At 39.3% G+C, this 27,659-nt stretch overlaps 1 protein-coding gene across 1 annotated transcript; it reads right to left on the bottom strand.

Moving 5' to 3' along the window:
- Positions 1 to 915: 915 nt before the first annotated feature.
- LOC124795963 (trypsin alpha-3-like) lies at positions 916 to 27,659 on the bottom strand. Its single transcript, XM_047260044.1, has 4 exons — positions 27,492 to 27,659; positions 20,611 to 20,724; positions 20,295 to 20,441; positions 916 to 1,062 (listed from the first exon to the last, which is right to left on the bottom strand). Exons 1-4 carry the CDS (start codon positions 27,657 to 27,659, stop codon positions 916 to 918), a joined length of 576 nt encoding a protein of 191 aa, XP_047116000.1.

The raw sequence follows: 27,659 nt of genomic DNA, 5'->3' as shown, positions 1-27,659 counted from the left end.
TACGGTTTCCAGAAAACCGAAAATTATTTGTTCTTGTCCCCCTTTGTTCCCCAGCTTGGGAAGCCATAGCACGCTTCGCAATTGCCGAAAAAATTAGCTATCGAGGTAAAAATTGATGGTCAAACGTAATGGATAATTAATTATGCATGCTATACTCCAGTGATTGCCGCCATCTGTTTCGTTCCCTCTCTGAGATTCAGGATCTATAATTTTGCATCATTCAAATATTTCATGTCTTTCTCTTTGTCAGGCGAATGAAACTGTCGTTGAGACTTCTCGCGTTGGTGCGTGTGTGCTAGGCAAGTTTCTCATATACAACCGCAGCTCACAAGGATTTTTAGAGGCATGTCGATGATCTTCGCTGGAAAAACAACATCGCTCTGAACTCGAAACAAGTAGCACATTGAATCTCCATTTACCAGTTATCGATTTCATTTAATGAAGTATTTAATTGCAGGTTAAAAATTCTGTTCCCCTTTTGCCTGCTCAGGATACTTGAATGAAAATCTTAACTTAACCACACTGTTTGTAAGCCACTATTTTTATGAGTTGTTCATCAATGCTGACACGTACGTGTTCAAGTAAAACCGAAAGAAACAATAAGCATTACAGTAACTACATACATAGGAAATCGTGGTCAGACAACACCAGGGTTTGAGGCCGTCCTTTTGGTTACGCCTTGAAAACCTCTTCTAAAGAAAATCTTAAGGAGTAGGTCACTCTGAGACTCTTGTCAGTGCTTATTGTCGTCGACACGGAGCAGTGTACATTGATTTTTGTCAGGTGGTTTGATTCGTTCCAGGCACAGACTGAAATAAACGTACAATGTGGAGAACAAAGTAGGTATTATTTCTTAAAGCTTAGTATTGTGGTTACTATAGTTCAGAGCACGAAAAAATCAGGAAGCTGTCCACATCAGACTGCGTTCTGATTGATCCAGTCGACGTAGTAGGAAACTTCAGTAAAGACACCTGGCGAGTCTGCAGTTGCACAGTCGTAACCACCCCAGGAGGTGATACCCACCTGCTGACCGTTCACCAGCAGCGGACCACCACCATCTCCCTGAAAAAAGAAAGAAATATTCTTAAAGTTGTTCACATATTGTACAACACTTGAATTGTCCTGGAACGCTGTAAATGAACCTAATGCAGTCTTTTGAAGACTCCGCGCTAGTGGCTGATCCAAGAAAACAATCAAGCGTATGCCTAGGTACAGCAGATAAGCGTCGACGGCCGTGGCCTGTATCTTGTTTAGCAGTTTATCACCTCGCTTGCACTTCGCTATTTTGTTCCCCACCCGTATACCTCATCACCTCATCTTAAACGTAGCACAGAAATCAAAATAAACAGGGTTCTAATTGTTGCTATTATGTTGAGGTATGGAATGTCGTAATACTTAGTGCCCTGCAGTGCTTTAGAAGAAAATGCTACGACCAACTTTTGCCTCAATAGTGCTAAACAGATCAGTTTTCGTTCGAAAAACTCCAGTGATCTAAGTGGTACGTTGGTTAACATACCACATGCATATCTGTAATGAGGTAGAGCTAAATCCCTCTAGGGCTACCAGGATTATGTTTCTCGTTGTTAACGTGAATCACCTCCTATTGATGCAAAAACCATTCTCTTCAATGGACCACTTCACTATTTTGTAGTCTGCCTAGCCTAATGAGCCTCCGCTTCTTCTCCAAAAGGGGTGTGCTTTCCACATGCCTTTAAATTATCTTCCTGCTTCTCCAATACTTCTCGTCGATTTTCATTTCTTCTGCAGTTCTGTATATTTCCATTTAATTAGACTATTCTACATTTTTTTCTTCATAGCTCAGAGTTTCCTGCGAAACGTGAGCGATCCTACCAATGTTTTTTCCCTTATTCTCTTTCTTCTTTACCGCTACGGAGATAGCAGACGTTCGATTTGCGGTTCTGAAGTGATAATTATGAACTTTTGTCGTGACACGTATGACATCATTTTACTTCGTATATGTAATCTTAAAGTTTATTGTAAAATAACGAAAGGTTTCAATAAATTAGTTTCGTAAGTGTAGAGCTAAACTTCCCTAGCAGACTTCTCTCGATGACTAGGGCGACTCTTAATGTGCTTGCACAATGTCCCAGTTATTTCAACATTCACCACAAACATCTTAATTTAAGATTTGCACTAGATCACAACAGTACCAAAAGGAAATCTTTCAGATACAAAATTATAACTTTAGTAATGAGGTTAGATCACATCTTCAACATTAAATTACAAATTCCTGGTACAAAGTAACCCTTTTTAATTTCTTCAGTGTGAGTGAAACTGAGTAAGTCTGTACAAATTTCTAAAATAATGAAACATAATCAGGTATATTTCAATCAGATGTTTGATGTAAATTTTTATGAGACATAAATTCGCACCTTTCACGTAGATACGTGACCTTACGAACAAAACAGGAATCACAAAGTATCTTGACTTGATATTTTGTTGCCGCGAAACTAGAAAGTTAGCAGTTCTTTTCTTTTATCAGTCTTCTGAACGGTTTGATGTGGCTCGTCACGAATTTCCCTCGTTTGACAACATGTTCATCTGAGAGTAGCTCTTGCACCCTACGTCTTTAAGTATTTGTTGCACGTATTCAGGTCTCTGCTTTCTTCCACACTTTTCATCTTTGCAGTTCCTTTTAGTACCATGGATGCTTTTTGTTACACCTAGGGTTGTTTTGACCTTTCGATATGCTAAATCAGTCCTTCCCAAGATCATTTCTATTTCGATTTCTTACAGGCGTTTCGCCTCGTATTCCACGAACATCCTACTTATTTCATCCCTAATTGATTTATATTTCTATATTCCTGTATTTCCCCTGAATATTTTTGTACTTCCTTGTTACGTCGGTCAATTAAAGAATTTCTCCTATTACGCAAGATTTCTCTATAGTTACCTTCCTTACACTTATGTTTGTCTGTACCATATGTGTAACTGCTCTTTTTAGAGATATCCACTCTTCATGAACTTAATTGCTTACTGCGTTATTTCTTATCGCACCACACACATGAACTTCAAACTGGTTCTTCCAGACAATTCTCTTGAAACTGAATTCATTCTTCGTCAATCCAAAATAGTGGTATAAGTCAGTATTTGTTCCTCGGTATGTCCTACAATTTAGTATCTGAATGTGAAATCTCTGTGTGAGCATTATTTAAGCCAGCTGGAACTTCCCCTTGCCTCCGGGTATTTTCCAAATATACCTCTTCCTCCTGTGATTCTTGAACCGTGTTTGCACTTTAACTGGTTCAAATCTGCTATAGAACTCAATTAGTCTTACTCCGCTCTCATTTCTACTACCAAACCCATATTCTACCGTATCCCTTTCTTCTACTACTTCCTCTACAACCACATTGCAACCCACATAACCATTAGATTATCATATCCCTTTACATATTGTATCATCTTTCGAGTGTCTTCATATACTTCTAGTACACTCTATCATTCTACTTGTGACATTGGTAAGTATACCGGAATATTGGTTTGCTACTGAATCTGATGGATACAGGCCTGTGTAGTGGGACGCGAAAATGAAGCGTCGCCCATCCACCAGTGTCAGCCCAGTTTTCAGGTGAATATAAGTTTAACTTAGTGTTTTGTTTATGTATTTTGTAATATTTGTAATGGTTGTGAATTATCTAAAGTTTTGTATTTATTTTTATGTTTCATGTACGGAGAGGGCGGCGCAACGGACGGAGACAGCATCTTCATTGCCGGGACCAGAGAGAAAATTGCTGGCCACTATACGTCGCGGGTCGACAGCCCAAGAGCAACAGAAGATCCTGAAACCGAGTTGTTGTGTCGTGCTTCTAAAAACTGAAAAAATAAGAATTTTTAATGTTTCTACAACAATGACGTCATAGAAAGTTTACTCATGTTGTAAATGTTCAGTTCTATCTTGTCAAGGCTCATGTTCACGTCTATTTATAGTATATATGAAGATAATAAATTAGTGTATACTAAAAAAGTTTAAATACGTGTTCCGAGAATTTATTTATGAAGAATTATGTTATGGAAGAAGTATTACTGATTTATTTGACAAGATTATTAATTTTTGACAACGTTCATTGTGAGTTTGAGTCTTGAAAGTTTATTCAATGTGGTTTTAATATCTATTAAAGCAGATAACTTGCATTAATATAATTTCTGAGAAGAAACAAACGACATCTAAATTGAAAAAGTTTGCGCAAACCAATTGGACTGAATGACGTAATTCTGCGCATACGACTCAAATGATGATGTTTTAATTACAGTTTCGTTCAAGAACCATTCACAGACAACTTCAAAAAGAATTTAAATAATTTTGAAGTGTTTTGTAACTGACGTAGGTGACGAAGTCTGCACATGGTCATATGTCAAAAGAAAATCATTTATACAAACTTACGTCGTTACACTACACCGTGGCGACCGTGACAGGACTTGTGTGCAACTAAAGCACACAAGTACGAAACAATTAAACCATCAAGAGTCCTTCGGAAGTCAACGAGAGTCTTCGTGGAGCCTTCACCAGCCAGCGGCGACTTCGCGGGTGTGGGCATCTGACGGAGCGCAGCCAAGCAGTACGGTCAAGCAGTTATTCCACGAGAAGGCGCATTTGTTGGGCAGCAGCTGAACGCTGCACACCCCGACAACCTTTTTCTCCCTAAACTAACAGGCCCAGTACGTCAGCTGGGGGGCGTTCCTCCGGCTGGTATTAGAGGTGTTGCTTCGCCTGTCTACGGTGCAGCCGGGCGTGGTTGCAGCCAGTGACGTCTCCTGTGTCTGCCGGTTGCGGAAGCGTGGTCGCAGCATCTCAGCGGCTGCATCGACGGCTGTTACTTCTGCAGCCCATAGCAGCACACTGATCACCGAGAACTACAAACTACAATATTAGTGTCCTGTGAGTCTGTTTTAAGTTGGAAGTGAAGTGTTGTACATAGGGAGTGTGCTTTAATAGGATTGTTGATTACACGTCTGCGTGTGTAACTAGTTAATATCTTACAATAATGTGGGGAAGTGAAATGTCAGACGAAGAGCAATCTGTGTCCGATAGGAGCATGAGATCTCTTTTTAGGGCGATCGCTAAATTAAAACAATCTAATGGGGATTTTTTAGCCGAATTGAAACAATCGAACGAAGAATCTACGGCTAGAGTAAAAGAGGAACTTAAAGGGGAGCTAACAAAATCTACAGGCACGTTACAGGAACATCTTAATGAAACCAGCCGAGAATTAAGTGAGCTAACAAAATCTATAGACAGGTTACAGGAACATCTTCATGAAACCAGTCGAGAATTAAGTGAGCTAACAAACTATACAGACAGGTTACAGGAACATCTTAATGAAACCAGTCGAGAATTAAGTGAGGTAACAAAATCTACAGACAGGTTACAGGAACATCTTAATGAAACCAGTCGAGAATTAAGTGATAAAATAGAGGCTTCTAAAGCTGAAATGCAGGAAAAACTAGCAGGACTTAGTAATAAGATTGCTGATAATTGTAAAAGATTAGAAGAACATATCCAGGAATCGAGTGAGGAAAAAGCTCTCATGCAAAATGATATTACTGACTTAACCAAGAGACTAGATAATGTCAATGTCTTACTTGTAAATGAAATAGAGAAAAATAACGATAAGTTATGACATGAATTTTCTACGCAAACAGAATCTGTTCGTAGAGAATTATTAGAATCTACCAAACCTGTAGAAATTTCTTCAATAGATAATGTAGAATTAGAGACATTAACTCATCGAGTACAAAAGGCTCATACTGAAATAGAAAACATGAAATTTTTAATTACTTAAATATGCAGTAACCTTGAGACTTCCAAAGATAACAATATTGACGAAGGTACAGAGCGTTCACATCGTGAACACAGTGGAGAATCGATATTAGCTAACCGTGTATCCAGTACAGAAATGTGAATACAGGAAATTACTAAACGGTTATCGGAATGAGATAATAATGAAAACATTTCAAGTAGTAGAAGTAATAATGTAATCAGAGACAACAGTCGCATCGTGTTTGCTAGCTCGGACGACAACAACACAAATAAAGAATTCACGGCAAGCAAATCCGACGCAACTCCGTCTCTGCAATCTAAACAAAATCCAACTATGTCTCTCGCAGAATATTGGAATGATATAACGACAAATTCAAATGTAGCTAGTCGATTTCCTGTATTCAAACCAGGAGGCGAACTTCACCCTATAATCTTTATAACAGCTTTTGAAACTTCATTATCTCCTAAATGGAGTAATGAAAAACGGATTCAATTTGTAATAGGACATTTAGAAGCAGAAGCTGCGGAATGGGCAGTACTGTATAGAACTGAATTTAGGGGCTGGGATGATTTTGTTAAGCAGTTTAAACAAAATTATTGGTCAAGAGGAAAACAACAACACTTAACTTTAGAGTTGTTAGACCCTCCTCCTTATTCTAAACGGGGGGGGGGGGGGGGGGAGGTTATAGGAATTATTTCGAATGGCATTTAAACCGTGCTAAATTAATTGAAGACCCAATTATTGAAAGTCATCTAATACGAGTCCTAATTAGTTGGTTACCGTATTATGTAAAGGAAAGAATGATAGAAAGTAAATGGTCACAACCTTGCGAATTATTAGGATATTTAGAACAGTTAGATATACTTAATAGAGAACGGGAAGACGAGAAATTTAGATGTGGTAGAAATGACAATTCTCGAAATAATAATAATTCAGAACCCTGAAAATTTAACAACAACAATCATAGCCGGGTTTGTTGTATAAAACGTCAATCTAAAGACAAAGAGAGCCAACAAAATCGGGGTAATAACTCTAAAATGCGGAAATTACACAACAACGATAATGAGGTAAATCATCCTCAAGTAATTAATGAAGATCAAGTTGTAGGTGACGTTATCATAGAAAGTTCGGAAAACTAGTAAAGTCCTTTAGTATGGGTCGACTAAAGGGAACTGTTAGTCAAAATTATACAAGACCCAATTGCAATTTATCATTAAGCTGCCAAAAGGAAGGTGATTGGCAACAAGATTTACTTCGTGAAGACAATCAGATAAGGTAGAATATAACTTATAAACCCATTATTAAAGGTTATATTAAAGATACCGAAGTAAATATTATAATCGATTTGGGTAGCGAAGTAAGTATTTTATCTAAAGAATTATTTCAACTTAAAAGGAAATATTGGAATTTCCCAACCATACCTGTAACTGGGGTGAAAATTATAGGAGTTACTGGTAAAAGAAGTCAAAGTATTACTGAGGAAGTTCGTTTAACTTTTGAAATTTCTAAACAATTAATTTCTCACTCTGTACTTGTTGTAGCCAACTCAAATGTGGCCATAATTTTACGTATAGATTGGTTGTGAAAATATAAAGCTATATTAGATTTTAAAGACTCTTCCTTAACCATCCATAGGAAGGCATGTGCTTTTAAAGTGAGGTTTTCTAATAATCAAGCACCTGAAAATTGCTACGAATCCTTACAGATTAAGTACACACAGACCATGAACCTATTAATAGATTCTAGTGATCTTGAATATGAAGTATGTGAGGCTAGTAATAGTATCGAAACCGAAGTGAAAGAAAAATGTTATTCGACGAATTGTCTAACTGAACAAGAAAAGGAAGAGTTGCAATCTTTATTGTTAGAATTTAGAGCCGTCTTCTCAGATGACCCGGGGAGAATCAAAGATTACGTTTGTAAACTTAATATTAAAGATCAAAAACCATTCTTTACGAAACCTTAAACCTATTCCAGTACAATTCAAAGAGCCAGCTAGTAGAGAAATAAGTAAGATGCTAGAACAAAATATTATCGAACGATCATATAGTGCTTTTAACAGTCCTTTGTGGGTAGTTAAGAAAGCTACTGGTGGTGTACGACTGGTTCTGGATGCTCGTGAATTAAACAAAATTATAGAGATGGAAAGAGACAGACCTATTCCTATGGAGGAGGTACTTCTTAAGATTGCTGGTTCTCGTTATATGAGTACAATGGATTTAACTGCTGGCTATCATCAAGTAATATTACACCCGGATTCACGGCAATATACAGCTTTTCTTTTTGAAAGCAGATCATATCAGTTCCAAGTTTCACCTTTTGGACTTAATATATCATTGTCAACTTTCATTAGGGCGTTAGATTCTGCTTTGGGTCAGCAATTATTACAAAAGATTATTTTATATGTAGATGATATTTTGGTAGCCACTAAAACGTGGGAAGAACACGTAACGATATTACGGGAATTGTTTAACCGCTTAATTGACAGAGGAATTACTTTAAAATTAGCTAAGTCTTACTTCAGAAAGGAGGAAGTGAGATTTTTGGGGCATATAGTGGACAGTAAATGTATTAGGCCAGACCCAGCACGTATTGAAGCTATTTCTCGATGCCCGAGTCCTAGAATTCGGAAACAACTGAAATCATTCATAGGAATGGTAGGATTTCTGAGAAGATTTCTTCCAGGGCAGGATATTGTTAATCCTGAATTACTCGATTTATTAAAAGAGAAATCAGTATGGCTCTGGGGAAAAGAGGAAGAGGAAGTTTTTAATAAGATAATGTTATACCATCCAGATTTCAATCAGGACTTTTGTATGTGTACAGATGCCTCTGATTATGGTGTGTCTTGCGAAAAATTCCAAGGTGATCTGACCAATGAAAAGGCATTATATCAGCCTATTGGATTCGCTAGTAGAACTTTAAATAAACATGAAAGAAATTATTTTGTAACCGAGAAGGAAGCTCTCACAGTGGTATGGGGTTTTCAAAGATTTAAAGGATTATTAATTGGAAGAAAAAAAATTGTATATACTGATCATCAGGCTTTAACCTTTTTAAACAATTGCCGGTTACTTCACCGTAGATTATTACGTTGGGCATTATGCTTGCAAGAATTTCAGTACGAAATTAGGTATATAAAAGGATCTCAATATGTAGCTTCAGATGCTTTGTCGAGACTTCCAGTAAGAATGGAGAATATTAACATTGCGGAAGAACCAGGAACAAATTACCACGTTTATTTACTTTTAACTCAGGAGAACGAACGTAAGGTTAAACGGATAGTAACTGTTATTAAATGCAATCAAAGAAATGAGGATCAATATAGGGAACTTATACAAAACTTTAATAATGGGGAAGAAACAATTAACACCCGGGGTATTTGGTTATATTTCAACGACTTGTTGTATTGGAAAGCGCAGAGGGAACACCAGAGATGGAAAATCTGCATTCCGCAAACTGTTGCGTACGAATTAATTACTTATATTCACGAAGGTTACGGGCATTTTGGAATTCATAACTGTATTAAACATCTAATTAAGCATTATTATTTCAAAAATATGTCCCATATTGTGAGAAGTATTATTTGGACTTGTGAAACCTGTCAAAAGATTAAAGTTAATAACAAATGTAAGCGTTATAAATTATATGCTGTAATTCCTCGAGGTCTATGGGATCTACTATCATTAGATTTTTTTCGGCCCTCTGCCTCGTAGTTCAGGAGGATTTACTTATGTGTTTGTTGTAATGGAATGTTGGTCCAAACATGTGAAACTATATACTTTGAAACGAGTGAATACAGCAAGCGTTATACGCTGTCTTACTCGAAATTACTTTGTTAACTGGGGCATTCCTAAACGACTTATGTATGACAACGGTAGTGCTTTTATTAGTCAAAAGTTTCAAGATATGATAAAACAATATGGAATCAAACATATCTTAATTTCGAAGTGTCACCCTCAAAGTAACTTGGTAGAAAGAGTCATGAAAGAATTAGGACGATTATGCAGAACTTGTGCATAGAAACATATTCGGTGGGCCAAACTAATGTCTGAATTCGAAAAGATATTAAATGAATTGCCTCATCTGACGACAGGATTATCACCTATAGAAATTTTAGGCAAACGAATTATAGGTGAGCCTTTAATAGCTGCTCTACTTTGGCCACCAGTAAATGAGATCCAACAGTGCATTCGAAGCGACAAAATTCGCGAACAGATTGTTAAAAATGCTGAACGCAGAATTAAAAGTTATAATCAACATGTTATGGAACCCTCATTTCAGGTAGGAGATCTTGTATTAGTACGATCTCATCCTAAAAGTTCAAAGATCAATAAGGAATGTAGAAAATTCTTCTTAATCTTTGAAGGTCCATATGTTGTTCATAAGATTGTACATCCCAAAGCGTTAATTCTTATGGAACCTTCATCAGATGTAATTAAAGGATTATATAGTGTCGATCAAATTAAATGCTTCATTCCTAAATAAGTTAATATTTAGTATATGTTACATACGGATGAGCGTTCATAGTTCATTCATCTGAAGTTTTTCGTGGTAGTTACGTGCTATTTTAAAGAAATGACAGGAAGTTTAAACAAGTGTTCTACAATAATCTACCGGTACTTCAAAAAGGGAAAGATAACTAAAAAGGGATTTACATGGACGAAATGTTTGTTGTTAGGTCAGAAGCAATTTTTGTATATTTTATATTTACTCGGATAGTAGGAACCAAAGGGTATGGTTAATAATTTAAGGACCATGGGCGTCCAGAGCTATATGGCTCACGAGAACATAGCAGAGTGCCTTTAATAGAGATTTATAATAGTGTTAAAATAGAACACACCAAACGGCGCTCTCTCGCTTGTTTCTCCTAAATAAATTGCCATTACCCGACAAAGCGCCGAAGGTAAAGAAAGCCGTTCCGAGATTCTAAAGAAAGTTTTGCTTAATTTCTTCTTGACCTCATGCATAAATAAAGCATTATGGAAAAGAACGACGTAAAGTAAATAGTACTATTAGTTATTGTGAGAAACTTATTAGTAATATATATTGTGGAAAGAATAACTCTAGTAAATGAATAAAACTGAAACTAACCTATCACAATTTGAACGCTCTGTCCTAATGTGACAACGTTAAAGAACGTACTAAATTATTATTTACTAGCAACTACTAAATGAAAAGGAGTAATCTCCATATATTCAGTTCTGAATAACCATAATAGCATAATTAAAAGTAAGTGACAAATAGTCACAACAATATCGTAAAAAAAGGATTGAATCTATCTAAGAGCAAGGACTTTATATTACGGAAAATGTGAGAAAAATGTATAATATTAACAGTTAAATATGGTATACAGGGTGTTACAAAAAGGTACGGCCAAACTTTCAGGAAACACTCCTCACACACAAATAAAGAAAAGATGTTATGCGGACATGTGTCCGGAAACGCTTAATTTCCATGTTAGAGCTCATTTTAGTTTCGTCAGTATGTACTGTACTTCCTCGATTCACCGCCAGTTGGCCCAGTTGAAGGAAGGTAATGTTGACTTCGGTGCTTGTGTTGACATGTGACTCATTACTCTACAGTACTAGCATCAAGCACATCAGTACGTAGCATCAACAGGTTAGTGTCCATCACAAATGTGGTTTTGCAGTCAGTTGCATGTTTACAAATGCGGAGTTGTCAGACGCCCATTTGATGTATGGATTAGCACAGGGCAATAGCCGTGGCGCGGTACGGTTGTATCGAGCCGGATTTCCAGAACGAAGGTGTCCCGACAGGAAGACGTTCGAAGCGATTGATCGGCGTCTTAGGGACCACGGAACATTCCAGCCCATGACTCGCGACTGGGGAAGACCTGGAACGACGAGGACACCTGCAATGGACGAGGCAATTCTTCGTGCAGTTGACGATAACCCTAATGTCAGCGTCAGAGAAGTTGCTGCTGTACAAGGTAACGTTGACACGTCACTGTATGGAGAGTGCTACGGGAGAACCAGTTGTTTCCGTACCATGTACAGCGTGTGCAGGCACTACCAGCAGCTAATTGGCCTCCACGGGTACACTTCTGCGAATGGTTCGTCCAACAATGTGTCAATCCTCATTTCAGTGCAAATGTTCTCTTTACGGATGAGGCTTCATTCCAACGTGATCAAATTGTAAATTTTCACAATCAAAATGTGTGGGCTGACGAGAATCCGCACGCAATTGTGCAATCACGTCATCAACACAGATTTTCTGTGAACGTTTGGGTAGGCATTGTTGGTGATGTCTTGATTGGGCCTCATGTTCTTCCACCTACGCTCAATGGAGCACGCTATCATGATTTCATACGGGATACTCTACCTGTGCTGCCAGAACATATGCCTTTACAAGTACGACACAACATGTGGTTCATGCACGATGGAGCTCCTGCACATTTCAGTCGAAGCGTTCGTACGCTTCTCAACAACAGATTCGATGACCGATTGATTGGTAGAGGCGGACCAATTCCATGGCCTCCACGCTCTCCTGATCTCATCCCCTCTTGACTTTCATTTGTGGGGGCATTTGAAAGCTCTTGTCTACGCAACCCCGGTACCAAATGTAGAGACTCTTCGTGCTCGTATTGTGGACGGCTGTGATACAATGCCCCATTCTCCATGGCTGCATCAGCGCATCAGGGATTCCATGCGACGGAGGGTGGATGCATGTATCCTCGCTAACGGAGGACATTTTGAACATTTCCTGTAACAAAGTGTTTGAAGTCACGCTGGTACGTTCTGTTGCTGTGTGTTTCCATTCCATGATTAATGTGATTTGAAGAGAAGTAATAAAATGAGCTCTAACATGGAAAGTAAGCGTTTCCGGACACATGTACACATAACATATTTTCTTTCTTTGTGTGTGAGGAATGTTTCCTGAAAGTTTGGCCGTACCTTTTTGTAACACCCTGTTTAGAAGAAGTTTTATTTTCGGTTAAAACCTGACAAACTGAATTTGTGGGTGGGGTATGTAGTGGAACGCGAAATTGAAGCGTCATCCATCCACCAGTGTCAACCCAGTTTACAGGGGAATATAAGTTTAACTTAGTGTTTTGTTTATGTATTTTGTAATATTTGTAATGGTTGTGAATTATCTAAAGTTCTGTATTTATTTTTATGTTTCATGTACGGAGATGGCGGCGCAACGAACGGAGACAGCATCTTAACTGCCGGGACCAGAGAGAAAATTGCTGGCCACTATACGTCGCGGGTCGACAGCCCAAGAGCAACAGAAGATCCTGAAACCGAGTTGTTGCGTCGTGCTTCTAAAAACTGAAAAAATAAGAATTTTTAATGTTTCTACAACAATGACGTCATAGAAAGTTTACTCATGTTGTAAATGTTCAGTTCTATCTTGTCAAGGCTCATGTTCACGTCTATTTATAGTATATATGAAGATAATAAATTAGTGCATACTACAAAAGTTTAAATACGTGTTCCGAGAATTTATTTATGAAGAATTATGTTATGGAAGAAGTATTACTGATTTATTTGACAAGATTATTAATTTTTGACAACGTTCATTTCGGGTTCGAGTCTTGAAAGTTTATTCAATGTGGTTTTAATATCTATTAAAGCAGATAACTTGCATTAATATAATTTCTGAGAAGAAACAAACGACATCCAAATTGAAAAAGTTTGCGCAAACCAATTGGACTGAATGACGTAATTCTGCGCATACGACTCAAATGATGGTGTTTTAATTACAGTTTCGTTCAAGAACCATTCACAGACAACTTCAAAAAGAATTTAAATAATTTTGAAGTGTTTTGTTACTGGCGTAGGTGACGAAGTCTGCACATGGTCATATGTCAAAAGAAAATCATTTATACAAACTTACGTCGTTACACTACACCTGCAACTGAAATGTTTACATTAACTCACTCTGTGCCCCATATTCCTATTCATAACCAATCCTACTCCCGTTATTCCACTTTCTGCTGTTACTGAGATTATCATATGTTAATTTGACCATAATTCTTACGTTGTTTCCATTCCACTTCACTGACCACCCAGTACATGTAGTTTTCCTTTTCAGATTTCCTAGCTTACATTCAACGTTCCAATTTTATATGCTCCAGGTATCCACTCCTAAAGTGTTATCCGTTTATTAGCTGTACCACCTGCGTCTCACATTCACCTTCCCCTTGGCAGTCCCCTCAACGATATCCGAATGGGCGATTGGGATCTTTTGCCGATAGAGAGATCAGAATGACCCTATTTCAACTACATGGCACACATCCTGTGGGTATCCCTACTGCTTTTTTAATGTAATGTTTCCCACTGACTTCTACAGCCTCATAACGTGGGTTATTGCTGAGTCTTCAGCCTTTTAAATACAGTTTCCTGCCAAAAGGGCAAGAGACTGCCCTGACACTGTGTGCTTTCGTCCATCCGCTTTAACAAGGCTGTTGGCAGAGCGAGGGTGACATCTAATGCCAGAAGTCTTAGGCCGCCGTTTTCTACGATTTTTATTCAAAATTATGTAGTGGTTAGGTTCTAACCCGTAACATTTGATGTTTTGACTCCTAGTCAAAGACGCTCCCCAAAACGTAGGGTTACACAACCATAAACGATAGAATAGACACCGTTAGTTCAAGGCATGTAACTTATAGTCGAAAACTAAATTCCAAAAATTCTCAGACTTCAGTAATATCCTGTTGTGTTTCTATTCTTGATTTGTTTTCTGGTTAGTCTTACAACTTGTAAGAAAAGTAGCTGTTGATGCCGTAAGATTTTATAATGGGGTGTTGGGGCCAAATGCATTACTAGCCTAGAGCGTCCATATATCTGTTCCTGAAAGTGTCTGCAACCCTGTGTCCAGCTGAAGTACGGTCCTCAGTGGTTTACAGAACAGTGTCTGTTTCTCACCACGGCGCCCCAGTGAGATATACAACTAGACTTTGTGTATTCTCTTTCCTGAAAACTGTATCACCGTGTTGCAAATACTTTCAGTTTAGTCACCTTCGCTTAATTCCGTCTCTCAGTAAGTGAATTTTTCTCCCTGAATGCAAAACATACTACAAAGGAATTACCTGTCTCAGAAGTTGGGAGATACTGCCCTCAAAATATGAAAATATTTTTCTATTGAAATAGGCTATCGCTCATTACGCGGTTGCCAAATATCTATAAAGATTTAAATATTCTTCTTTAACAGCCAAACTTAAGACCAGTATTGTTTTTAGATCATCTATAAATTCTCTAAAGTGAAGTTACTGTACAGTAACGGGATGAAAATCTCAACACCAGGAAGGAGCTGCGAGGAAAAAGCGGAATTTAGTAGACGTGTCCGTACATCTGAAAGATGATGCCTTTTCACTCTTTGCTCCAATCGCGTAAGAATGGAGGTAGTAGTGCCACTATGAGGATGCAAATCAGCTTTGCTTTAAATACAGGCTGTAATAGTGGTGAGCATTAGTCACCTTTGAGATTTCATGTGATAAGTTAATGATCTCAGCAAAAATACCTTTTAAGGCTACATAGACGCCATTGTCAACATCTCGCTGAGATGAACGAGAAGCTATAATATGTGGAGCTGGTTGCTCCTTCTGCGGTATTGCAAACAGGATAGGCAGGAACGTAGCTAATGTATATGATTAACGGCAGCGGTGATCACGATAATATGTGGTCACAAGCAGACTAGGCTCTGGATGGCTACGTGGTGTTACCGAGAGAGAAGAACATCGTCTTCCGTATATGACCCTGGTGCATCGTACTGCATCTGAGCAGCAGTTGGCACCGCAGTGACACAAAGAACTGTTACTTCAAGGACAGCTCCGAACCAGGCGCCTTGTAGCGTGCATTCTATTGACCGCAAAGTATCTCCACTACCTAGTTCAGTGTGTCATTGGAGGGCAGGATGAAGATTTTTTTGTGTTTTCTAATGAAAGATGATTCTTTCTTAGAGCCCGGGGGTGGCCAAGTGTTGGTAACAAGGACGCCAGTAGAGCGCCTTCAACCAACCTCTCAGCGTGCTAGACATATTGGACCTACATCTATGTTTTGGTCAGGGTTGCGATTTTGTATAACACCAGAATCACCATTGTAGTTACCCCATGCACTCTGACTTCAGATTTGTACTCGATTCTGGTGATTCGACTTGTTGTGCTGTCCATCATTAACACCATTCCAGGGCGTATTTCTAACCGAATAACGCTCACCCGCATGCCGCTGTTGTAACCCGACATGCTCTTCGGAGTATTGACGTATTGCCTTGGCGTACACGATCACCAGATCTGTGTCCAATCGAGCACATACGGACCATTAAGGATCGTCAACTCCAGCATTAATAGTCGTACTGGCCGACCAAGTGCAATAGGCATTGAACTGCATCCTACAAACTGACTTCCTGCATTTGTACAACACAATGCATGCGCGTATGTATGCTTGCATTCAACATTCTGGTGGCTACACCGGTTGTTAGTATATCACCATTTCACAATTCCAATGGATTACCTCGCTCTTACATTAACTTGTGATCTTGCAACGCTAATCACACAAATATATTTCACGGAAAGAAAGATGAATTTCCGAAATTTCATTACTCTAAATTAATTGCTTTTGATGGTGTGACTTGTTCGCATCAGTGTATATACTCCATTTACCTGTTACATAAAAATTAATTTATTTTAAACTGGTGAGAGTTTTCACATTCCATTTTTCATATTTCATGTGAAACTGTAAACAAAATGCTATACCAAAAAGAGACCCCACCATCTTCAAGTTTTCTATATTTTCGATAGAGGATTACATAGCCTGGCTTTTTGCGCTGCTAACTCTTACGTCGTATAAATGGATATATCAACGTCTTAATTTTTCACAACTACAAACCCCGACTCTTTACTTGGTTGTCAATCTCATGTAATACTCCCTATCCCACTCTTATGTTTGTCTATGGATACATGAACCATGGACCTTGCCGCTGGTGGGGAGGCTTGCGTGCCTCAGCGATGCAGATAGGTGCAACCACAACGAAGGGGTATCTGTTTAGAGGCCAGACAGACGTGTGGTTCCTGAGGCGGGGCAGCAGCCTCTTCAGTAGTTGCAGGGGCAACAGTCTGGATGGTTGACTGATCTGTCCTTGTAACACTAACCAAAACGGCCTTGCTGTGGTGGTACTGCAAACGGCTGAAAGCAAGAGGAAACTACAGCCGTAATTTATCCCGAGGGCATGCAGCTTTACTGTATGGTTGAATGATGATGGCGTCCTCTTGGGTAAAATATTCCGGAAGTAAAATAGTCCCCCATTCGGATCTCCGGGAGAGGACTACTCAGGAGGACGTTGTTATCAGGAGAAAGGAAACTGGCGTTCTACGGATCGGAGCGTGGAATGTCAGATCCCTTAATCGGGCAGGTAGGTTAGAAATTTTAAAAAGGGAAATGGATAGGTTAAAGTTAGATGTAGTGGGAATTGGTGAAGTTCGGTGGCAGGAGCAACAAGACTTCTGGTCAGGGTTATAAATACAAAGTCAAATAAGGGTAATGCAGGAGTAGGTTTAATAATTAATAGAAAATAGGAATGCGGGTAAGCTACTACAAACATCATAGTGAACGCATTGTTGTGGCCAAGATAGATACGAAGCCCACGCCTACCACAGTAGTACAAGCTTATATGCCAACTAGCTCCGCAGATGACGAAGAGATTGATGAAATGTATGATGAGATAAAAGAAATAATTCAGATAGTGAAGAGAGACGAAAATTTAATAGCCATGCGTGACTGGAGTTAGATAGTAGAAAAAGGAAGAGAAAGAAACGTAGTAGGTGAATATGGAATGGGAGGAAGGAATGAAAGAGGAAACCGCCTGGTAGAATTTTGCACAGAGCATAACTTAATCATAGTTCACACTTGGTTCAAGAATCGTAAAAGGAGATGTATACATGGAAGAAGCCTGGAGATACTGGAAGGTAGCAGATAAATTTTATAATGGTAAGAGAGAGAGTCAGGAGCAAGGTTTTAAGTTGTAAGACATTTCCAGGGGCAGATGTGAACTCTGACCACAATCTATTGGTTATGAACTGTAGATTAAAACTGAAGAAACTGCAAAGATGTGGGAATTTGAGGAGGTGGGACCTGGATAAACTGAAAGAACCAGTGGTTGTACAGAGTTTCAGTGAGAGCATTAGGGAACGATTGGAACGAATGGGGGAAAGAAATACAGTAGAAGAAGAATGGGTAGCTTTGAGAGATGAAATAGTGAAGGTAGTAGAGGATCAAGTAGTTAAAATGACGAGGGCTAATAGAAATCCTTGGGTAACAGAAGAGATATTGAATTTACTTGATGAAAGCAGAAAATATAAAAATGCAGTAAATGAAACAGGCCAAAAACGAATACAAATGTCTCAAAAATGATATCGACAGGAGGTGCAAAATGGCTAAGCAGGGATGGCTATAAAAAAGATGTAAGGATGTAGAGGCGCATATCACTAGGGGTAAGGTAGATACTGCCTACAGGATAATTAAAGAGAGCTTTGGAGAAAAGAGAACCACTTGCATGAATATCAAGAGCTCAGATGGAAACCCAGTTCTAAGCAAAGAAGGGAAAGCTGAAAGGTGGAAGGAGTATATAGAGGGTCAATACAAGGGCGATGTTCTTGAGGACAATATTATAGAAATGGAAGAGAATGTAGATGAAGATGAAATGGGAGATATGATACTGTGTGAAGAGTTTGACAGAGCACTAAAGACCTAAGTCGAAACAAGGCCCCCGGAGTAGACAACATTCCACTAGAACTACTGACATCCTTGGGAGAACCAGGCCTAACAAAACTCTACCATCTGCTGAGCAAGATGTATGAGACAGGCGAAATATCCTCAGACTTCAAGGAGAATATAATAATTCCAATCCCAAAGAAAGCACGTGTTGACAGATGTGAAAATTACAGAACTATCAGTTTAACAAGTCACAGCTGCAAAATACTAACGGGAATTCTTCACAGACTAATGGAAAAACTGGTAGAAGCCGACCTCGGGGAAGATCAGTTTGGGTTCCGTAGAAATGTTGGAACACGTGAGGCAATACTGACCCTACCACTTATCTTTGAAGAAAGATTAAGGAAAGGCAAACCTACGTTTCCAGCATTTGTAGACTTAGAAAGCTTCTGACAATGTTGATTGGAATACTCTCTTTCAAATTCTGAAGGTGGCAGGGGTAAAATACAGGGAGCGACAGGCTATTTACAATTTGTACAGAAACCAGATGGCAGTTATAAGAGTCGAGGGACATGAAAGGGAAGCAGTGGTTGGGAAGGGAGTGAGACAGGGTTGTAGCCTCTCCCCAATGCTATTCAATCTGTGTATTGAGCAAGTAGTAAAGGAAACAAAGAAAAGTTCGGAATAGGTATTAAAATCCATGGCGAAGAAATAAAAACTTTCAGGTTCGCCGATGACATTGTAACTCTGTCAGAGGTAGAAAAGGACTTGGAAGAGCAGTTGAACGGAATGGACAGTGTCTTGAAAGGAGGATGTAAGATATGTAAGATGAACATCAACAAAAGTAAAACGAGGATAATGGAATGTAGTCGAATTAAGTCGGGTGATGCAGAAGGAATTAGATTAGGGAATGAGACACTTAAAGTAATAAAAGAGTTTTGCTATTTGGGGAGCAAAATAACTGATCATTGTCGAAGTAGAGAGGATATAAAATTCAGACTGGCAATGACGAGGAAAGCGTTTCTGAAGAAGAGAAATTTGTTAACATCGAGTATAGATTTAAATGTCAGGAAGTCGTTTCTAAAATTATTTGTATGGAGTGTAGCCATGTATGGATGTGAAACGTGGACGATAAATAGTTTGAACAAGAAGAGAATAGAAGCTTTCGAAATGTGGTGCTACAGAAGAATGCTCCAGATTAGATGGGTAGATCACATAACTAATAAGGAGGTACTGAATAGAACTAGAGAGAAGAGAAATTTGTGGCGCAACTTGACTAGAAGAAGGGAGCGGTTGGTGGGTCATAATCTGACGCAAAAAGGGATCACCAGTGTAGTATTGGAGGGCAGCGTGGAGGGTAAAAATCGTAGAGGGAGACGAAGAGATGAATACACTAAACAGATTCAGAAGGATGTACGTTGCAATAAGTACTGGGAGATGAAGAAGCTAGTACAGGATAGAGTAGCATGGAGAGCTGCATCAAACCAGTCTCTGTACAGAAGACCACAACACAGATACAAGTAATATAGATACATCTGATTCGTCCTGTTTACAAGTACGAATATAATTCACGACTACTGGTTTGCCTCTGCTCAGCTTTGTGATGCTATACTCTTTTTCTTCTTACATTAACTTTTGTAGTGAGTTACATATAAAACATTAGCGTGGGTTTGAAGTTTATACACGGAGAATGGTTACAGTTGATTGATAAAAGAAGAAGAAGGACAATGCGTAGTGAAAATCAAGGGAACACCGTTCACCTTCCTGACACAGCAGACGTTTGAAGTCAGAAACTTTCAGATAGATTTATAAACGAAGAAGAGAAAATACGACCACTCACCCCACATTCTCCTCTGTCGGCTTCTCCAGCGCAGATGTTGGTCTCCCTCGGGGACATGAAGTAGTACTCATACGTTGCCGCGCAGTCTGCGTCCGACCAGACAGGGGCGTCAACCTTTAGCAGGGCACTGGCGACGGATGTGGACGACTGAAACAAATAGGGTGTACAGCACTGTTATATGCCATCACCGAGATTGTCTCACTCCCAGCTGTTACCATCATCATCATCATCATCATCACCATCATCACCGTCAAGTACAGTGCGTGGTGTTCTGAGGCTCACTTCGTCGTTATCCTCCTACCATTAGTGAACCCACCTCGGTTGTTCCCCAGCCGACCACGGTGGCTGTGGTGCCGGGAGACGTCTGCTGGCCCGATGACGGAAGAGAGACCGCCTGTATGGTCGACGAGAACGACAGCGGTTGCGCCAACTGCAAGAAATGAGACCTGACTGTCAGCTAACAACCACTGGGGGAACTTTTCTGTGCATTAGTAGAAAGCGATGGAACCGGTCTTCAAATACATTATATGTTTCGACCTGGCCTGGCCTGGCCTGGTCACTATGTCAGCGGCAGCAGTGTCTTCGCTTACATGGAAAACTAACGAACTGATGCCAAAGAAACTCCTAATACATTGATTTTACAACGAGAAAGTTAATACCATTTTGAAATTCTAATTACGAGGTAATCTTCAAATTCTTATAGATGTAGTTTAGCTGTTTGAGTATGTAAACTATTTCTTCGATGCTGCGTGTGTTATCAACATATCATCTGTAATCTTTGATTTTATCAGCACTCTGCTTGAATTTAGTAAAAAAAAAATCCTTTTCTATCCAGCTAAAAAAGATGTTCACAAATATGCTCATAAGGCAGTTTCCTATTGCTAGGTTGTCTTTTTATGTTTACACTTGAAAAGAAATTGTACAACAGCACTAACTATAATGTTACAGTCAACTAATATGTTTTGATCACACTGGCTTTGCCATATTCTAATCAGTCCTTCCTAAAAATGAGTATTGCTTCTGCTAATGGGAAGTTTGTGTGGATGTTTAATCTCTTTTGTTAAGTTTTGCTATTTTCTAAACATAAATTTAGTATAAAAATGTATATTAATCAAGCTGTTAAGATTCTTAAAAAAAATACTCAGGACTAACTTTGCACTCAATAATGGAAGAATCATTGATTCCTCCTTATATATCGTTGGTGCAACCCTTAGTCTGGTTGTTTCGGGATTCATAATTACACAAACTTTAATTTCCTGTCCCGTGAAAATAGAGCTGAATTTAAGCATTTTTTATCTATGCATTTAATTTATTTGTAGCATCCTCGTCAGGTTTTTCTTTATGAAAAATTCATGTACTTTTTTCTTTTATTGGTCACTGAGAATGATGACCGTGGTATTTTCCTATGAACAAACGATATTTTCTGATGCTTAATCCGTTAGACTTACGACGAAATCACTATAGCGAGGGAAAAAAATTTAAAATACACTGTCATGCAATACATCTGAAAGGAAACAGATAATTTAGTACATATGCTCCACAATACAAAGGTTCGAGTTGGTTTCTGTACTGAAAACTCGTTAAATTGCAGAATACATCATAAAATACTGAAAGAACCGCCTTTCATTCAAACTGGCATTTGCGAAAGATATAGAGGGGATTTCAATAAATTATACTCACGGCAAATGGAGATCAGTTTTAACAGAACGATTATAGAACACACCACAAAGAGTTAAACAAATCGTTAATATTTATTATCCATCTGAGAGGAAACAGCCACACTACATGTTGGACATAAAGTAAAACTTAAACACTGAACAGACTGGGGGGGAAACCATGAACATATTGGAAGAGCAAGACATATAAGGACATGTTTCAAAATGGGCTACCACAAATGTTAAATGAACAGACGCACATGTAAAAAACTTTTAAAGGATTTTTCGCCAGTTCTACTCGTACTTTTGGTTCGGTGTCAATAGAATAACATGAGGGACTGTTTTTGTGTGCATGAATTCAGTCGGAATTTTTTGCAGAGCAGCGCTGTGTTTCTAAGCAGGAGTGGATTTTTAACTTCTACTGCTGACTAAATTGTTTAATTTTAATGTACTAGTTTAGTGAAAACGAACCCATGCGACAGTTTTAGTAACGTCTTACTAAGACGGCTATTATACACAGCAATAATTAATGTAAATGATTTTAGTATTATGCAAATCTCCAAACAATTTTAACAGTTCACAGATTTGTGTTTTGCTGCTTTATGGTTAGTGTACTGGCGACGTGTGTATCGATCATATTTAGAAGTGACATATAATCAATAACTAAAAAAAATAAAATGTTTAATGACTCTTAGAAACATCTGCGTAGTGTCACGAATAATTGATTCTACTAGTAATGGCTGCAAGTAGTTTCAAATTACACTATGTAATATTTTTATTAAAAATTTTGTGCAATTATGCAATGCTGTAGCCACATGACTTTAACTCCCTGTTACGATAATCTCTGACTTCTGCAAAATGTCATGTTAAGTGTAATCTTTGTATGACGCTCATTTCCCGCGTTTCTGCAACAGGTCTTTTATGTTTGACGAAGCAAAAGAGACATTGTGCTGTTAAGTGAATTTGAAAGGACCAGGAAGATAGCTGTTATTGCGTTTACTTCCGTGAGATGATGTAGAATCTGCGCTTTGAAGTGCGATGTGATATGAAAGACGTATGACATTCGACATTTGTGTGTGTGGGAACAGGTGTATACCCCACACAAAAGAGCGAAACAGGTTTTAAATGTGATACACACATCACCAACACCATCTGAGTAATTTTATGACAATTGTAATATGAAGCATAACGAAATTTAGCAATATTTCTTATCTGTTTACTGTTCTTTTCTTACAGCATTCACAGATGTCTGAAAATGGTGCAATAAAGGCAGCTGGCATAACAACCTACATTGGCTTATAAAAATTGATTCTCCTTTCCGAACTTCTGTGTCATTCGGTATTACATTCTTTTCTATGTATTGGTAATATACGACCTCCTGATGTAACTGGTTTAATGGCCTGCTTTTTCTAATAATTCTCACCACAGGATACTGATATTTTTATGCCCCAGATGCAAACTCAATGGTGTGCCAGAAAACCTAGGCTGCTTTACATATATTATTTTGAGACGTAATCCTTCTTCATTTACTCAGTCTGAGAACTTCTGCTGGGATTGCTTAGATTAGCACCGGTGATAAAGGGTAGGTTTTCAACTCTGATTTCTCATAATTGTGATGGAGCCGCATTGGAGCTGTTGCATCGACGTACATATTTCTCACTTTATTTTCTTCAACTAAATCAGTGCTTCGTTTCTCAGGTCGTGTTGGGTTAGATGTGTAAAAAGATATCTCAAAATTACTCAAGTAATTTCATTCATAATTATCAAAGCATCCATAATGCTTTACCCATTTCTAAAGTCAACTTATTAAAATGGCAGAATAAAACCCGTCTTTTGTGTGTAGCTGACATTTTAGAAGATCCTGTTAAATTACTACGAGAAGACTAGTAGATCTGTAGTTTCTGTGCTTTCTCTTTCCTTTTTTATAAAGTAAATGTTTACAGCAAATAGTAGGTTGTTGGATTTTGTCTCGTTTCGACGCTCTGCAAGATCTTTTCTTATGATTTTTCTCCACTTTTAGTAATTCCTGGAGAACGGCCATCATCTATATTGGTCTTCATTTCATTCCTGAGTGACTAATAATGCGATATACTTTTCTATCTGGAAATATTTTGTGTTTCCTTCTTTCGTAAATCAGTTAAATCCCTTTCTCTATTACTCTCAATTTCTTTACAGTTAACTGTCTTTCACCCACGTATATCCTTTCAACATCGACGATTACCCTTTATAGAGCTGCCCCTACATCTTTGACGTAATTACCAAGTGTGGAATTCATCATTGCAGCATCTACAACGGCAAAAGCTTCACTTGCACATGGATACTAGTTCAATATTCCTCATTGTTTTACTCTGATTATCCTCAACAATTCTGTTCAATTGCAGCCCACTCTTCCTCATAAAATATGATCTGTGTCTATATCTTCTCCAATATCTGATATTTGCACTACGATTAAACGCAGCTCTTATCTTCCAGTTTCTCACCGCGTTTACAGCGTATCCTCCTCCTCCGCCTCTTATGACTTTTCAGCTGTATTTTCCGATATTAGTGAAATGTATTGCAGGAGTTGAGGAACTCTCTCTCCTTTCATTCTTACTATCGAGCCTTTTTTCTAAGGTAAGTGACTTCTGCTGCTTAGATTACTACAGGGTTCCAATACCCATGATTATTAGATTTCTATCTCCATTGTATGATAAATTATTCGTTCACTTTCCCCACACCTCTCTCTGTCTCGTCATCTGCTCCTTGTAACGTTAGCACATATACCTGATCTATTGTTGTTAGCACTTATTTGATTTCGGCTCTAGGGAGAATAATCCGTTTGCACAATTGTCCACAGTTTCTCACTTATTGCCCTACCTTGCTACACGAAAGAAATCCTCCTTTGTCATGCCATTCACTGATATTTTTTATGTTACCCCATGTTCGGCTCGTCCCTGCTATATCTAGTTTTATCGTCTGCATTTAACTTTTCAGATTTCCTGATTTACGTTCCTCTTAAAGATTTATGATGTTGTATGTTCCAACTCATGGAATGTTACCTTTTCGTTGGTATACCGTTCTTCTTTTCATCGTCAGTTCCCCTTGCCAGTCCTCTCCATGTCATCCGAATGCGGACCCCCTACATATAACCAACCAACCGAACAGTGACTGTTTTGGGATCTTTGGCCGATGGAGACACATAACTTCTTCTGTTAGCCTCCTAATATCGAGTGGATATCATTTTTCCACTCCTTACTGCATTCTAATCCAGTTGATCAAAGTTGATTCTTCCTCTTTCCGGGGCTTTGTCCCATTCAAATGGCTCGATAGAGGTCTCCATGTCTGTCCGCTCCGCAACCCTCAATTTATATTTTCCTTCTCACGATAATGGTGACTTCTTACACCGGAAATTTTCTACTGCCATAGCTGATATATTTCTTCATTCCAGAATGAGATTTTCACTTTGCAGTGGAGTGTGCGCTGATATGAAACTTCCTGGCAGATTAAAACTGTGTGCCCGACCGAGACTCGAACTCGGGACCTTTGCCTTTCGCGGGCAAGTGCTCTGCCATCTGAGCTACCGAAGCACTACTCACGCCCGGTACTCACAGCTTTGCTTCTGCCAGTATCTCGTCTCCTACCTTCCAAACTTTACAGAAGCTCTCCTGCGAACCTTGCAGAACTGGCACTCCCGAAAGAAAGGATATAGCGCAGACATGGCTTAGCCACAGCCTGGGGGATGTTTCCAGAATGAGATTTTCACTCTGCAGCGGAGAGTGGCTAAGCCATGTCTCCGCTATATCCTTTCTTTCAGGAGTGCCAGTTCTGCAAGGTTCGCAGGAGAGCTTCTGTAAAGTTTGGAAGGTAGGAGACGAGATACTGGCAGAAGTAAAGCTGTGAGCAGCGGGCGTGAGTCGTGCTTCGGTAGCTCAGATGGTAGAGCATTTGCCCGCGAAAGGCAAAGGTCCCGAGTACGATTCTCGGTCGGGCACACAGTTTTAATCTGCCAGGAAGTTTCATATTTCTTCATTTTCTGTAATCGAATCCACAAATGACGACCGCTGGATATGCAATGTAAGGCTTTAACGCCTAGATCACGTTGCATAGACGATGTGTATTAAGTTTTAAGAATTCTAAATTAAAACAAAATTAGTATTGAAAAGAATGCCACAGTACATACTATTAAGTAGTGGTCCAAACAACCACAACAATAATGCTATCTCACTGACGGAAAGAAATGCGATACCAAAAAATAATTAATTTCGTGTATCAAGTTTCGGGAATACATTTGTCTATGTAACATTGCTAGATTGCACGTTAATGTAAGCGGAAGAAAAGCCATCACAAATGTGAAATGCTGGTACATTAATAACCGTGTAACCGCCAGAATGTTGACTGCATCCATTCGAACGTGCATGCATTGTGTTGTACAGGTGCCGGATGTCAGCTTGTGGGATGGAGTTCCATGCCTGTTGCATTTGGTCGGTCAGTACCGGGACGGATAATGCTGGTTGTGGATGACGCTGAAGCTATCGACCGATGATGTTCCATATGTGCTCGATTGGAGACAGATGACACGATCAAGCAAGCCATGCCAAAATGTATATATACTGCAGAGAACATTGGATTACAACAGCAGTATGTTGTCGTGCGTTATCCTGTTCTCATATGAAATCGCACCTCAGACCATAACTCAGAGTGTGGGTCCAGTGGGTCTAGCACACAGACAGGTTGGGTGCAGGTCCTCAACTGGTCTCCACAGCCAGTTTTCATCAGAAGAAACAGCGGACCTCCGTCCTGTCCTCCAATGACCTCTCGCTTGACGCCACTGAAGTCGCTAAAGGGGTTGTTTTGGGGCCAGAGGAATGTACGATACAGGGCATCTGGCTCGATGTTGTCTTTGAAGTAACCGATTTGTAATATTTTTCTTTGTCACTGTGATGCCAATTTCTGATCAAATTGCTGCTGCAGGTGCAGTAAGACGCGTATTAACCGTAAGTCAAACAATGTTCTTCCCTCTGGATAGTGCCACGAGTACGCGCGAAGTCCGGTCTTCTTGTTACGTTACATTCTCCTGACCATTGCTGGTAGCTTCATGTACAGTGGGTACATCACTGCCAAGTCTTTCTGCAATATCGCAGAAGGAACATTCAGCTTATCGTAGTCCTATTACAGAATCTCATGCGACCCTGTGAGAGGTTCGCAATTGCGTCTTTGTAGTCTCAAAGGCCCCCTTCACTAACATCAACTCATCATGTCCAATCTCAAAGGTAACTAACGCTCATGACCGTTTCAGCTTATATTTAAAGCAAAACTAATTTGCATCCTCAAAGTGGTGCAACCAGCGCAACCCTCATTCGGCTGGCGCGGAATCTAATTAGACATCATCTTCGAGATGTAGAAACACGCCTGCTACTTTTCATTTCTGTTGCACAACTCCTTCTTGGTGCTGCAGTTTTTTTTAACTTAGAAACGATAAAAATAAACCTGTGAGGAAGACTAATTGCTAACAGTATGCTGTATTCCAGGAACGAAAGAGGGCTATGGAAAGGGTAGAGTTTACCTTGAGCAGGGCGATGTCGTTCGTGTACGCCATCTCATCGAAGCTGTCGTGAACGATCACGTCGGTTACTGACACCACCACGTCAGAGTCGGCGCTTGACTGGGTGGTGCCGGCGTGGACGTAGATTGCCTCCACGGTGTATCTGAAATAAAAAGCAGTCGTCTCCAT

Source organism: Schistocerca piceifrons, chromosome 4, assembly GCF_021461385.2.
Source record: "Schistocerca piceifrons isolate TAMUIC-IGC-003096 chromosome 4, iqSchPice1.1, whole genome shotgun sequence".
NCBI lineage: Eukaryota > Metazoa > Arthropoda > Insecta > Orthoptera > Acrididae > Schistocerca > Schistocerca piceifrons.
The sequence above is the reverse complement of the archived record's forward strand: the minus strand, read 5'-3'. Positions and strand labels throughout refer to the sequence as shown.